General features: G+C 39.4%; 1 protein-coding gene across 17 annotated transcripts in view; it reads left to right on the top strand.

The window, feature by feature from the left end:
* shank3a (SH3 and multiple ankyrin repeat domains 3a) overlaps positions 1–14,876 on the top strand; it is a 272,857-nt gene that overhangs the window by 128,625 nt on the left and 129,356 nt on the right. For 16 of the 17 annotated variants that reach the window (XR_013282775.1, XM_077515775.1, XM_077515776.1 and 13 more), the window contains 2 exons: positions 10,405–10,513; positions 13,719–13,870. Coding sequence is in view for 16 of the 17 variants with exons in the window: in XM_077515775.1 (XP_077371901.1) it covers positions 10,405–10,513; positions 13,719–13,870 (261 nt within the window). In the remaining variant the exon portion in view is untranslated. Of the gene's footprint in view, positions 1–8,089; positions 8,215–10,404; positions 10,514–13,718; positions 13,871–14,876 lie in introns of those variants that run through there. The other variant, XM_077515790.1, reaches the window with a different exon arrangement.

The following is a 14,876-nucleotide window of genomic DNA, read 5'->3' as shown; positions in this document are numbered from 1 at the left end:
TATTGGTCTTTTTTTACAGCAGGGAGCAATACAATATAATCTTGTTAGATATGGATAGCTGAGATTATAGAAGATCACCATCTCAGGCCAGCAACATACGAGAGAGAGAGAGAGAGAGAGAGAGAGAGAAAGAGAGAGAGAGAGAGAGAGAGAGAGAGAGAGAGAGAGAGAGAGAGAGAGAGAGAGAGAGAGAGAGAGAGAGAGGATTCAATATGTGTGTGCTTGTGTAAATAGACTTCTAATCACGCTCTTAACTGTGTATTTAATAGGATCCTTATTGGGCAGCATCACTAACAATAATTTAGTGCACCGACTTTGTCCTTGTGCTGTATTGACTAACAGTTTTAATGGAACTGTAAATGCATTATTTTTTGCAGTAAGCAAGTTATTTTAAATAACCTTGGACAAGTGGTCCAATCCTTCCTGTGTGAAGCTTAGAGTGCCTTGTTGTCAGCCAAGAGTGTGCGCAGAGAAAGGCAGAATAGCAAGGAGGTGGGATTTTTTTTATTTTTTTATTTTTTTCCATCTGAAAAGTCATTCTGACTGGATTGCCAATGTGTGGACTGGGGTTAGGAGCTGGCATGGTCACTTTAGAGTGCCTCAATTGTCAGGTTTGCATTCACCCATTTATATTTGAATTTTCAAGAAATGCGAAAATAAAACTGAATGGGAGTGCTTGAAATAGGGCCCAAAATTCGCAAAAAAAAACTTTTTCCGCTAGGAGGGGTGGATTTGGAAGCATATTGAAAAAAAGAAAATGTGAATTTTGGCGATGGAAACACATACAACAACACAAAAAATGGCGGCTGATGAAGTAATGTATGTTTAGGGGAACGACGAAACGGAACTCTTTTTGGATTTAATTAAAGAGGCAAATATTAATGCAGTTTTAGATGGAAAATAGCAAAGAAACACTACGGTTTATCAAGGATTACAAGCAAATTCATATGACGTCAACGCACGGCGCAGTCGCTTCCTGTTCTTCTTCTTCTAAATTATTGGTGGATCACATCTCTATGGTGTATACTAGGGCTGGGTATTTCCGCCAACCTCATGATACGATACGTATCACGATACATATGTATCCCAATACTTGATCTTCAAGGCGATACGTATCCCGATATATTACATTAATTTACTTTCATTTTATAATAACAGTCATATCTATACCTAAAGGATATGTTTATTATGCTGGATGACAAAAATGTTTTTGTTAGTAGCTCTTCTGGTTCACCACCAAGCGGCATGCCTGGTCTAAATGTGCACACACTGCAGAGCAAGGAGCAGCTTTCACAGACACAGCGGGAACATTTATTAATAGGCATGAGCCGATATGAGCAAAAATATCAAAGTATTAAAATTACAGCTCTAAAATGTTTATTTGAAATATTTGGGGAAATAAAAACAGCATTTTTTTGTGTAACACATTCTATTTAGTTTTTAAACAAAATATACAAAAATAAATACATTAAGACACGTACATGCCATGTTAAGTTTATAAGTAAATAAATGTTGATATCCTTCCTCTGCTTTCATTTTTCTTAGCAAGACACAGTGTCCAATCACTGGTGGGCTATTTTTGCATTAATTGAAGGCAATAAACTTCAAACACGCTGCTGGTTTTTATTTATTTTTTGGTACAATGAAAGCTGCAAAGGCAAACGTGAACTGCCTTAATGAGCAATATCGATTCTGACTAATGATAGACCGATACGTTTTTTTACAGGACCGATGCCGATACCGATTATTAGTCGTCAAGGAAGCCGATAACCGATATTTCAAGCCGATATCATTTGCAGTAAAAGAGAAAATAATAGTGTAAAAAATTCTAATAATAATAAACTTTTCTTTTCATTTTAAACATATAAATAATAGACAGTTTTGTTTAATTAAAAATTTTAACAGAAATTGTAGAAAATGTAGGGAACTTCCAGGGTCATCAGCATGTGATAAGCTAAATTCAAAACTAAGCAAGCAAGTAAATAGTTTTCTACTGTAAATAAAGTTTTCCAAAATTTCAACAATTTCTAAATGTATTCATTTTATTATTATTATTATTATTTTTATATAAATTACAAAGTGTTGGGACCTCCCAGTGTTTGCAGTAAATAAATAAATTTTCTAAAGTTTTCTACTGTAAATAAAGTTTTCCAAAATGTCAACATAATTTCTACATTTTTTTCAAGTATCATTTTTAATAAATTAAAAAGTGCAGTGAATAAATAAATAAATAAATAAATGCTAAATAAGTTTTCTAAAGTTTTCTACCGTAAATAAAGTTTTCCAAAATTTCAACATAATTTATAAATTTATTTTTTTAATTATTTAATGGGATAACTTGATTCCAGCTTTATTGGCCTTCAGATTTGTAAAAAGGCCGATGCCGATATTTGTCAACAAGTCAAATATCGGCGCCGATAATCGGCCCAGCCGATTATCGGTCTATCCCTAATTCTGACACCTGCGTATCGATACGTGTATTGTAATGAGGCTCGCAACGATATATTGCCGTATCAATTTTTTGAGCACACGCCTAGTGTATACCGCCACCGACAGCGGCAGAATCCCCTCTCAATATTCGTAAAAGAAGAACAGGTGGAAACGGGCACAAGTCGCATGTTTATTTTGTGCATTTTCAGTAAATTCGCTTAAAAATTTTGAAATAATTGGATGGAAACCTGACTATTGGCAACTACGAGTGTAAGTGGATTTGATTTTTGGAACTTGTCTATTTATGAATCTGGATGTGAGTGATGGCCTACTTGCAAGTGTTTTCATTTTGTATTTGTGTTTTTGTTTTGTTTGGGCTCCATTTTTTTAAATGACATAAATCCTGCACAATGGGCAATTTTGTAGATGAGCAGACTCTGGGTGGAGGAGTGGAACCGTCACTTGCCTTCGGGTTTGCTTCCCCACCTGGGAGACCATGAAAGTTTGTGTGCGAGTTTGCATGAGTGAGTGAAGAAAAAAAAATGTAGATGAGCTGTGGATGTTATTGCCTCTCACGGGATAGTCTTGGTACTATGACAGTCATTGGTTTGGTTTATTGGTGGCGATATTATGTGCGTCAGTGTTGCACTGGGTGTTGATCACCTGGAGTGCAACACACACTGTGAGTAATGATTTTGATTTCTCTCCTGTGCCGGGCACTTCACAGAACTTTAGGGCATATTTTTCATCAAAACTTTGGTCAGATGGTTGTTGCGTAATCATAGCCACAATCCTTCTTTCTGGCTTGACATCAGGCCTTTGTGTATTTGTGGGCTCACACTCAAATCCCGAGCTATTCTTCCCCAAATGTTTAGTCTGTCTCGCTGCGTCTCGAAAGCAGCACGTCCGTCCTCCTGCGCTCACATTTTGGCCGCACGCCTCACAGTAGCGCACATAGACATCTTTGTGTTGTTTGTAAACAGGCACCAGGGTACTTCAGAAACTGGCTGAAAATGAAAGTGATGCTAAAACTTGGTAGAGAGGAAGGCCAAAATCTTGCTTCGATTCATTAAGCCAGTTCTTGCAATCGTTCCAACTCGGTCAAATGACATGTACATGCGTGTTTACTAGTGGTGCAATTGGTGTTTTTGCCACCCTGACGTTCTGTACGTGTGATATTATGGTGAAAATAACTCTATACGAGCTCTCCTCGCCAATGACTACTCACCCGTGCCGGCCAGCTGCGAAGCACCAGAGGCGAAGCGGCCGTCCTAGTAATGAGTGTCAATATAGGCCAGCGCCAGTGTTTGACATGCTTAGTGTATGTACAGCACAGGTATGTGATGCATGAATGCACATGCCGGAATTCAACTGCCCACTGAGTAGAAACAAACAATCAAATAAAAACAATAGCTGCGAGGGAAGCAGATAAGCCGCATTTCCTGTTGTTTCACAACAGCCAGTGTCTTAGTACTCACCCATGTCTAATAGCAACAGTCACAGACATATATATTCTTTATCTCCTGCAAAGAACAACTAATATAAATGCACCCTACCAAGGACAGGGTTCCCATATTTTCAGAAGTCTTACAAATGTGAAAACAAATTCTTTGATTTAAATGGTTTCAAATCTCAAAATAAATTTACAGTCTTTCAAAAATAATTTTCCAAGTGACTCGTGGTAATCGTGCACAATCATGATAGTGGAACCAACAAAACACTCTTCAGGGCTGATGCTCGTTATTTACTGTAACCCCAGTCCATGTGTTTTCTATTTTTATTTATTTATTTTTTTGCCTATCCCAATTATGTCAGCTGAAACCAGAAAATTCTCAGTTGGGTCACTTCAACCTTTCACATTTTAAATTCACCATATCTTTTATTTTGCTGCATTGTGTTTCGGAAACATCCCATATAAAAAAGAAAGTATATGAAAGCATGTAGACTTCAGGGTTTGCTATCTGACTTCCTAAAATATTTTTCACGAGATATGTGGGCTGACCCGTTTGCAGCCATCTGTGCAAAATTATGTCACAGGGACCAAAATAAACTATCAAAGCTAGTACTGTTAAAAAGGTGCAACTGAAGAGTAGTTTTGGGAGGCAGGAGGCTACATTTTAAATGGGGAATATTATGTAAGATGGACTTCAAGAGTGTGTAGACAAATAGTTGGGGTTTCGAGGCACCTGTCAACCGAACCAAGGAAATGTGTGAGATGCCAATTTGCCGAAATGTGTTTGCGAACAAACATTTCCAAATTGACATAAACTGGAATGTACACAGTCCCACTCGCGCAGTATTTCTCTGCCAACAACTCAGAAGCTAGGCTGGGTGAAGAATAGATTCACCGTTTTCGAGTTATAGCAGAAACACAATCATGTCAAAACTCAAAACCAAAAGTTAAGCAGCACTGCAGTGTTAGCAAATATTAGTATTTGCTAATAGTGTCAATGTGACTGATCTGCTGCACTCATTTACAAGTGAGCAGTATTTGGACAGCTTGGTGACGAAGTGCTGCCTCCACGAGTGAAAATACAATCCCTGCTTTTCCATGATAATTTTTTTAGATGCGAGTTTGGTGTTCCCCCGCTATATTACGGTTGTTTGCACCCATGCACATTTTTATAGGTTAATTTAGTGTACTTATTGACTTTCGTGCCCTTGCATATTATTGAACACTATAAGAAGACTAAAACATAAATGCCATGAGCGCACTTACATGGGAACTGCTGTCGGCCACAGCTCACGGCCATACACTCACACACTGACTTGCCGACATCACAAGCCAGCCTACCAGGCCCTGCCTCTGAAAGACTCACTCACACATTTACACAACCACTACAAGTATTTTCTATGCATTTTATGCTTGCAATGTTTTATTGTGTGTTCATAGATGTTTACAATGTGTTCACAAAATGTGTTTTAATATTTTAATTGAGGCGGTGTGTCCAGAGAGTCTCCTGACCAAACATTTTGTATTTACTGGCACACTTAAGGGTCATCCGATCGTGATTGAATCCACCACTACCATTTTTAAGTAACAGTTTCTGAGCTGTCTTACGTACAGTTTTAAAAAAAGTTCTGTTAATATTAGAATTCAGAAATGAGCAAATGCTCAGTAATCTCATTTTGTAACATTCTCGACTCAAAATGAAGAAAAATCCCAAATTCACGTTAAATCCATTTTCACGCATGGCAGTGGTTGTGAACCTCAATTATATGCCACTTTAGGAGCAAATTTAGAGGTTCCGCTGTAATTGTTTCGTTACACTGCACATCGGACTATTAACAAGTTATTTCCACACCAGAGGCTTATTGAAGTGAGTACACAGCAAAATGGTCAAGGGCTGCTAATAAATCATTGATTTCTTCTCCAGTGTAATAAGCCCATACACTAGTGCATGTTCAGTGATCTACCAACCCCCACATTCACCTCGCCCTGAAGCCACAAGCTTTTATTTATTTTGCTTTTTTTTTTAATATGGCTGCTGCTCTGGCACACATCCACTTCCTGTTTCTGTGCTCTGAGCTCAATTGACTCCCAGGCCGCCATCGCCTTACGGCGTGATTGATGCCACCCGCCGCTGTTACTGCCTTCAACTTCCTGTGTAAGGCATTGATTTCCCACTCGTGAGACCGGTCCCTTTACAAATGTGCTCTGCGTGTGTGCGCGTTTGCTAATGTTAGGGTCATTGTCAAACATGATTCTATATCAAAATTATGATGTAATCAAACAACGAAATATAATGGTATTCATCATCCTAATCCACTTGAACAATGCCTTAAGGACCAACTTGGAAGTGAGGTAGGTAGTGAGGTAGTGAGTAATACCAATGGCTAAAGCCATTTAAAGTATATTTTCGTTATTTTCTTTAATGCAACCCTCCCAGATTTTTAGCAACACCCTTGACAATGAAAATGCTTTTCTTGGACAATCTTCGGATGTCTTAAGAAATGACGTCACACCGGGGAGTTGTGAGGGCAGTCAGCCATTTTACTGTATTGTTGATTGTCCCCTTGTATTGTTATTTGGTAAGATGACACGGCGCTGTGTGGAAATATACTGTTTTCAGTCAAAACAAAAGTCGTATGAGTGGCCAAATGATAATAGGTCCTGTAAATGAACCGCTTTCGTCTGTGTGGGAGCATTTCTGCTGATATAATGTGGAGCAGTGGCAACATGTTGCTTATATACAGGAAATCCGGCCCTGGTGGCGGACTTGCAGGCATGAGAATCCGAAAGACTCAACTGAAAGATGATGTGAGCCTGTGTATAGTAGGACGCAAGCTTGGGCTAAACGTGTAAGCTTGCACTAATTTTGTAGCTTTCGAAAAAGCGGCATCATTTCTGAGAAGCCGCATGGGAACGAGACTGACTCTGACAATGCTACAATGACGAGAGCGGGAACCTGGTGTTTGATGGAGAAGTAGCCCAGCTCTACGTTTCAGATACAGAAGATGAGGACTTTGACTTTTGAGGATTGAGTAAAAGTAACGTGAGCACATTGGTGAATACTTAAATGGATTACACCATATTTTAAGCCCTTCCGACAGTTAACTATAGGCATATAATGATTAAATCTTATCTTTGACACCATGGCGATGTAATTTTTTTATGAAATATTCGGTATTTTGCTGGTTAGTTTTTTAACGCGGAAGTAAAACTCCCGGTTCAGTCAAACCCCACCTCTCCCCGTGTGATTGCCGCACCCCTAGCGAGCCGACTGCAGTCTGCTGTTCGAGCAAAAAAAAAATGCAATCTGCTGCACAAGTTGTTTGTTAAAAAAAAAAAAAAAAAAAAAAGCTGGACTACACAACCTTTATTAATAAGAAAAAGTTTCTCATGTACAAAAAAAATAAAATAAAAAGACATTCATCAATTTGTTCTATATGGATTTATTCAAACTGTTTGGATCACACTGAATGAATGAAAAGTACAGTGATGCATTAGTTCACATAGCGCGCATGGAGACTGATGATGTCTTTCTAATCATGCCGCTCCAGTAGCTCGTAAGTCTCTTGCTCTGCTTTGCTCACTTGCTGTGTTTGTAAGTGATGTGCAGGTGCAGCTGTAACTCACCGCCGGTGTTTGCTAATGCTTTGTTTTGGCTGCTTCTCGGATGCATATGCCACGCAGATTGCTGCTCATAATGTGGTGCTTTAAAAAAAACGCTGACTTGGCGTCCCTCCTCTTCTTTTAGCCATAAGCTGCATACATCATTTACTAGTTGTCAGTCAGCTCTGCATCTGTCTTTGGACTTCATTTCATGCCACTCCTCTGGTTTGAATCAGATTGAGATCCTGTAAAGTGAAAATAAAGTGGAAGTGACAATACCAAAGTAGCTAAAAGTCTTCAAAGGTTGACCCATCATAGAGGAGACTTTTGTTAACTATCTTGCATGGTTGTACGTTGGCCACAACCCACAAAACACCGTCAAAACTATTGTAAACCTGTAGACCCCCTGCACTGTCTTCACAAAGACCGTCACAGTGGCACTCTCTCCGCTCGCGAGCTGTCTTTGTATCCCATTGCCATAACAACTGCATCTGCCAACATCTGAGGATAGAAGGAAGGGGAGAAAGCGTATTCTCTCACTCGCCCAGAGATGGTGAGAGTAGCAGTCGGTGGCGGCAGCTCGTGGCGGCGGTGGGCGTGTGACTGGGAGGTTTAGGGGGTTCAGGCGTGTAGAGGCAGGCAGGCGGGACTCGGCGTGAAGACAAACACAGCTCGCGTGAAGTGGAATTAAGGAGAGGAAGTGCGTGCCATATATGATGCTGCACGAGGTGAGCGCCTTATCGACTCTCACTCATTGTAAGTGTGAGTGTGCGAGCGCGTGTGTGTGTCCATTTGTGAGTGTCTGGCAGGGTTATGTAATGGCTACAGCTGCAAGCAAGAGTAGTTGTGAAAGTTCAGTTAATTATAATATAAGTATTTGTTCGGAAATGGCAGCACTTTTGTGTAGCGGTTCGAAGGATTGACTAGTAGTGGTTTGCACATCTGCCTCACAGGAGACCTGGGTTTGAATCTCTATTGGAACTGTGTGGAGTTTGTTGGCTTTTGTCCAGATACTTCATCTTCCTTCTTGGAAGACTACAAATTGTACATCCATATAAATGGGCATGTGATTGGTTATTTATCTCACAGTCCAGGGTTTACCTTGTCTCTCACCCCAAAGGCAAGTTCTAACTCACCAATCTCGAATGAAAAGGGTTTCGAAGTAGTGTTTGAGTTTTAATTTCAAAGTATGGTCACTATTTATAACAGTGGCAGTGGCAAGGTTTTGGTTAGGGTACGCCATCAGAATGTATGATCTCAGGTTTCAAAGTAGGATTTCCATGTAGGGTTTCCATCTAACCCTTGTGAGGAATGAGCGGTCAAGAAAATGGATCGCTGCGATTGGCTGGCAACCAATCCAGGGTGTACCCCGCCTACTGTCCAAAGCCAGCTGAGATAGGCTCCAGCACCCCCCACAATTGTGAGGAATACGCGTTCAAGAAAATGGATGGATGGAAGGATGGTTACCATCTAGGGTTGGGGTTTCAAACGAGCATTTGAAACTAGGGTTAGTCTGTATGGTTAGTGTTTCAGACAGTATTAGAGTAGTGTTTCAAATTAGGGTTTCAAACTTGGGTTAAGGTCACACACCAAGCAAAGCGTCCTAGCATAACTAACCTGGACAATCTTGAAAGACAGTCGGCGACTCACATCTACACACCAGGAAATTGAGTCTCGCATACTTGTGTTATCAGGAAACAAAGCTCCAAGAGTTTCGGGTTTTTTTTGTTGTTGTTTTTTTTTTTAGTTCCTCCAACTGGTGCACGGGATATAAAAACGTATTACTAGGCGGCCGTATTGCAAATTCTGCTCCAATATTAATTGGCGAGCCATAGGAATGGCTACCAAAAAGTGTAAGCTGTCAAATGCTGATCGTCTCACGTGAAACCAAAGAGAACAAAGGAAATGTATAGTAACTTTTTGTACACCCTGTTAATTTTGCAAGATGTACAATGTGTCATGATTGTGTGTGTGTGTGTGGGGGGGGGGGGGTGGGTGTGGGGGTGGGGGTGTGTGTGTGTGGGGGGGGGGGGTGTGTGTGTGTGTGTGTGTGTGTGTGTGTGTGTGTGTGTGTGTGTGTGCGTGTAATAGTAAACAACCGCTTCACTGATGTGCAAGACAAATTTCCCAAGGGGATGGACGATTCAGTTCATGCTCATCTTGATAACCAAAGATTCTTGTTTCATGCAGTTAACCATTTTGAAAGCTTCCTTTGTGAGTTTGCATCTATAATGAATGTCAAAACAAAGTGGATTTGCTTGTTGATGAGCTCTTGATGCTTGCTGATTTAAATGCCTTTTGCAACATCCATCCATTTTCTGTAGCACTTGTCCTCATTACAGTAAACTGACTTTAAGGTGAGAAGTGCAGGATACAACATGGACTGGTCACCAGCCAATCACAGGGCACATATGGACAAAGAACTCACATTAACACCTATGGCCAATTTAGAGTGTTCTGTGAACCTATCATGTATGTTTTTGTTTTAATGTGAAAGGAAGCCGGTGTAGAACCTAGAGGTAGCAACAACAACTAGCATACTGTGCTGCCCATTTTTCAACATTACAAGTGTAAATAAAACTTTATCCCCATGTTAACTCTCCAGACCTTTTTTCCTGCTGTTGTCTTTGTGGCAAGCTTATCTACGACCGCACGCTCCATTTGTTTGATATGATGACAGAAGAGACATAAAACCTTCACGCGCCGGCAAAGAGAAGCGCAGCGAATTAAGCTTTCATCTCGCCGTTGCATTATTAAACGGCGTCAGCCCCACGAGTCTGCTGTGAGCCAATCAGAGCTGTCTCTTTCTTCACCAACACATACACACACATACACCCCCCCCCCCCCCCCCCCACACACACACACACACCCACACACATCCCTTTCTCCCTCCTCACTCTCTTGTCTCCCTCCATTAGGCCAACCTGAAGAAGTTCATGGAGTATGTTCAGCAGAGGAGTGTTGAAAAGGTCTCCCGGTTTCTGGAAAAAGGACTGGACCCCAATTTCCACGATCCCGACACAGGAGGTGAGGAAGTCGGAAAGAAAAGTCAGTAATGTACACCCCCAGTCTTCATTTTGTGTCATTTGCAGCACAGGTCAGCACACAGGGTGTGAAACTCATTTTCATAGCAGGCCACATTGTATTTGTGGTTTCCCTCAAAGGGCTGTTTTGACCGTGAAAATCATTCAAAGGCAGTTTCACCTCATCATTTTCTACACATCTACCACTGCATTCCTTTGTTATATTTTTAAAGGAATTACACCACGGTATTTTATAGGCTTATAATGATGAAATCTTACCATTGACACCATGGCGATGTAATTTTTTATGAAATATTAGACATTTTGCTTGTTATTTTTGTAACGCGGAAGTAAAACGACCGGTTCCGTAAAACCCCGCCTCTCCCCGTGTGATTGCCGCGCCCTTGGTGAACCGATTGCAGTCTGCTGTTGTAGCTCTGTGTTTGAGCACTTCTCTGAGTATGCCACACAACTTGACGCAAGCCAATTCTTCAATAAATATTTGAAACAAAACGGCTCCTTGCCAGGGAGGAGAGAGAAGAAGAAAGAGGGAAGGAGGGGAAAAAAAAGAAGTGAAGGTTAATTGATTGCTTTGAGTTCATTTGGACAGAATGTTTACTGATAAAGGCTACTTTTGTCACTATCCTCTGGAGGACTCAGAGAAAGTGGGCGTGCGTTTAGTGCGCAGAGGCTGTGCGGGGGTGGGTCTGCACGTTATGACGTCAAAGAGTGCCAACAGCTCGTTTTCTCTAACCTGGCACTAGCCAGATGGATATGCGCTTCACTGAGTTCTCCGCAATATCCGTCTCCACGGTAATTTGGTTGGGAAAGACGGGACATTTTGTACATTAATTCAAGTTGATTGGACAATGCGGCATTCTACCCGTTTGTTTTAACCAATCAGGATCACAGGTGAAAAATTCATCTTCGTTCTTGTCGAAGGGGGAAAAGCACAAACATCTTACCAGATAGAAATGCACAAAGCACCTCTCACTGTTCAACATTCAACAAGGAAACGTGAGTAATTCTGCAAGAACAGAATTCATTGTAGCGTCAATTCGTCCATGTTCGGTTTGTTTGTTAGCCCCTGCATGGGCGCTGGCTTCCTGGTTTCGTCACAGTTACATATCGCTCTGTTACTGGTCCGAACCAGATCGGCGGAAATCAACGGAAACGGTCGAGTTTGTGAACTCACAAATACCGAATTCATCTTTCAATTCATCTTGCAAACGCAAGGTTAATTAAGGGGCTGGTGCAGAATGACCTCGAATTTCTCAGAGATGGGTGATTGGAGGAAAACACGTCATGTTTTTTTTTTTTTTGTGGGGGGGGGGGGGGGGGGGATTAGTATTTTAACATGGCTAAAAGCTCCAAAAAGTTGATTTTTCATGTTGTTGTCCCTTGAAACAACAAATTGAATTGAAATAAGTTATAGAAAATACTAAATATTTAAGCACAGTATACAACAATTGTCTCTTTTATGTGAAACAAATGCTTGTATTATCTGTAAAGTATTTTTTCTTCAAAAGCTGTACAGTGTTCCTTCGTTTATCGCAGGTGTTACGTTCCAAAATCTACCCGCGATAATGGAAATCCGCGTTAATTAAAACAATTAAAAAAAATTTTTTTTTAAATCAGTTCATTCTACTGTATATATAATTCCGTTTATTATATATGTTTTTTCGTTTTGGTATGATTTTTACTTTATTATAAATGCGTTTTCACTCATAATATATGTTCTTTTTTCATTTACATTCATTTTTTTCCATTAGAAGTATGTTGTTGTTTTTTTATTACATTATGCAGAAAATATGCAAATATTTAAAATATGTATGCATTTTTTATTTATTACAATATACAGCACAGTGTATATTTCTTTCATTTATTATAGGTTCTTTTCATTTTGGTATGATTTTTAAGTTTATTATGAATGCACACTGTAAAAAAAAATCCGCGAAACAGCAAGGCTGCGAAAGATGAACCCACGATAAACGAGGGAACACTGCACTTTGAAAAGAAATCTCAATATCACATTTATTGTTATTGGACAGTCTACAAACAAAACCCCAGTCGAGTTTAATATAAATTAACAACTACTAGTATATGCCTTATCATGCATTTTTGTTCACAGTATGAAAGTTTGCAAGCACATCTTTATAAACCTGAAGTGTAATCTGTGTGGTCAGAGATGTCAATCATTCAATTTCGCAAACGACACCTTGAGTAAAGCCGGCTTGCTCTCTTTGCTAATCTCCTCATGTTTATTCTGAATGTTTATCCATACCTGACAGAAATTTGCATGCTTGCTGACCTCTAGGTCTCCAAGCAGAAACGGGAGAATACTTTGTGTGGATGCCTACAGGAAGTAGTTAATCTTGCAGCTGTTAAGCTGCCTCACATGGCACTTTTGCACATTTTGTTTCTATGACGACCATAGTACAGTTCACTTATATTTAACTTTTAAGTCAATACGTTTGCATTTAGTCTACCAAGAACTGTTTGTTTTAAAACGTTTACCTCGGTCCAGTTTTTATTTAATGTTTATGTGCAACAGTACAATACATTTTTTATGGAATCATTTAATATATTTACTGTCCTATAATTAAAACTCATTGTTAATGCTCTAACTGTGCTTAATTTTATAGTGGCTTACATTACTTAATATACTTTCAGAAATAAAACCTTTGTCTCGTTTTTGGTGAATATCGAGGGGTACTACGATACTGTGTTTAAATACTCAACTGACTCCACAGCAAGCTGCAGGTTGGCAGATAGTGAACAATTCTGCCACTCCCAGTTGAAGTTCACTATCAAACCAAATATTAAAACAAAAAATGACACTTTTTTTTCTAAATTTAAAATATCCACCTACATTTTCCTTAAAGTACGCTAGCTCAATGCTAGCACATAATGGGAAATGGAACAAATTAATGGCATTTCAATACATTTTATTGGGGTTAGATGATATAGGTGTGTTTTAACTTACTAACATGGTCACGGAACAACTTTTGTCTTAAGGCACCACTGAACTTTGGTGTAAAAAGTTTTGACAACTACCGGCCTTTACTGTAAGTGCCATAAAGTATTTTCTAAGCCAAAAATAGGTCTTATTTATTTATTTATTTATTTTTACCAGTTGTCCTCTGAGGTATAAAGTGACAAAATGCTGTTGTTACTTTTGTGTGTGTCCTTGTGCCTGCATGGTGTAGAATGCCCTCTGACGCTGGCGGTACAGCTGGAGGGATGTGCGGAACTCATCAAGGTGCTGAAGAGCGGTGGCGCACATCTGGACTTCAGAACAAAAGACGGCATCACCTCCCTGCACAAGGCGGTTCGCAGCAAGAACCACACGGCGCTCATTGTGAGTGTTGCACGTACAACACAGTGTTTCTTTGCCCATTTTTTCGAGGATCGTGTTTAACTCACTGTCTCAAAAAAATACCTGCTATACAGTTTATAGCAATTATTAAAAAAAAAATAATTATTGAATGCCAGGCGAAAAGTAAAACATAAGCTAAATGAGCACATGAGTTGAAAGTGTGTTGCTCCACCATTCTTTTTCATATATCCATTGTTTAATTCACTGCCTTTGACAAGTATACTTGTCAATTGTATTTTTTAGAGCGCAGATAAATGGGGGCTAATCTGACTATGCTCCACAGTAAATATCAAACTTGGAAACAACTTTACTGATGCCCAACCACCGGTAGATGACATCATTGCCCCATTTTATATGAAATAAACACAGTTTCAGAGTCCATGGGAGAAATTGCTGTATTTTGGCAAACCTACATTTTTCTACTGTCAATTATAAAAGAACGGGACGGGACAAAAAGTAGGGAGTCTATTCTGTTATTTGGTAGATTCGGTTTCTATATAATTATCGAACGTAATATCACATGGGTATTAATAATTTTGAAATTTTCTCAAATGGCTGGCAGTGAATGAGTTAAGAGATTCTCAAACTGCAAATATCTATGCTAAACTTGGAATGTCAATTATGTTAGCATTAAGCTAGTGGTTTGTTCTTAAGGCAACGTTTGGTTGTTTTATATACACAACATATTCATATATATATATATATATATATATATATATATATATATATATTAGGGGTGTCACGATTCGCCAACTCCACGATTCGATTTAAATTTCGATTTTGGGGTCACGATTCGATTTTTTTTTTCGATTTTTTTTTTTTTTTTTTTTTTTTTTTTTCCGCTCCCCCACTTTATAACACAGAGGCATATGCTTCTGTAGGCTAAGGCTAGTCTATGATCATTGGTTCTATTCATTGTACAGTAAATCTTATTTCAAAAGATCGGCTACATATAGGTGATGCAATTTCCATATTATTTTTGTGTAAA

The sequence above is a fragment of the Festucalex cinctus genome, chromosome 3 (genome assembly GCF_051991245.1).
Source record: "Festucalex cinctus isolate MCC-2025b chromosome 3, RoL_Fcin_1.0, whole genome shotgun sequence".
Lineage (NCBI taxonomy): Eukaryota > Metazoa > Chordata > Actinopteri > Syngnathiformes > Syngnathidae > Festucalex > Festucalex cinctus.
This window is presented reverse-complemented; position numbering and strand designations above follow the sequence as displayed.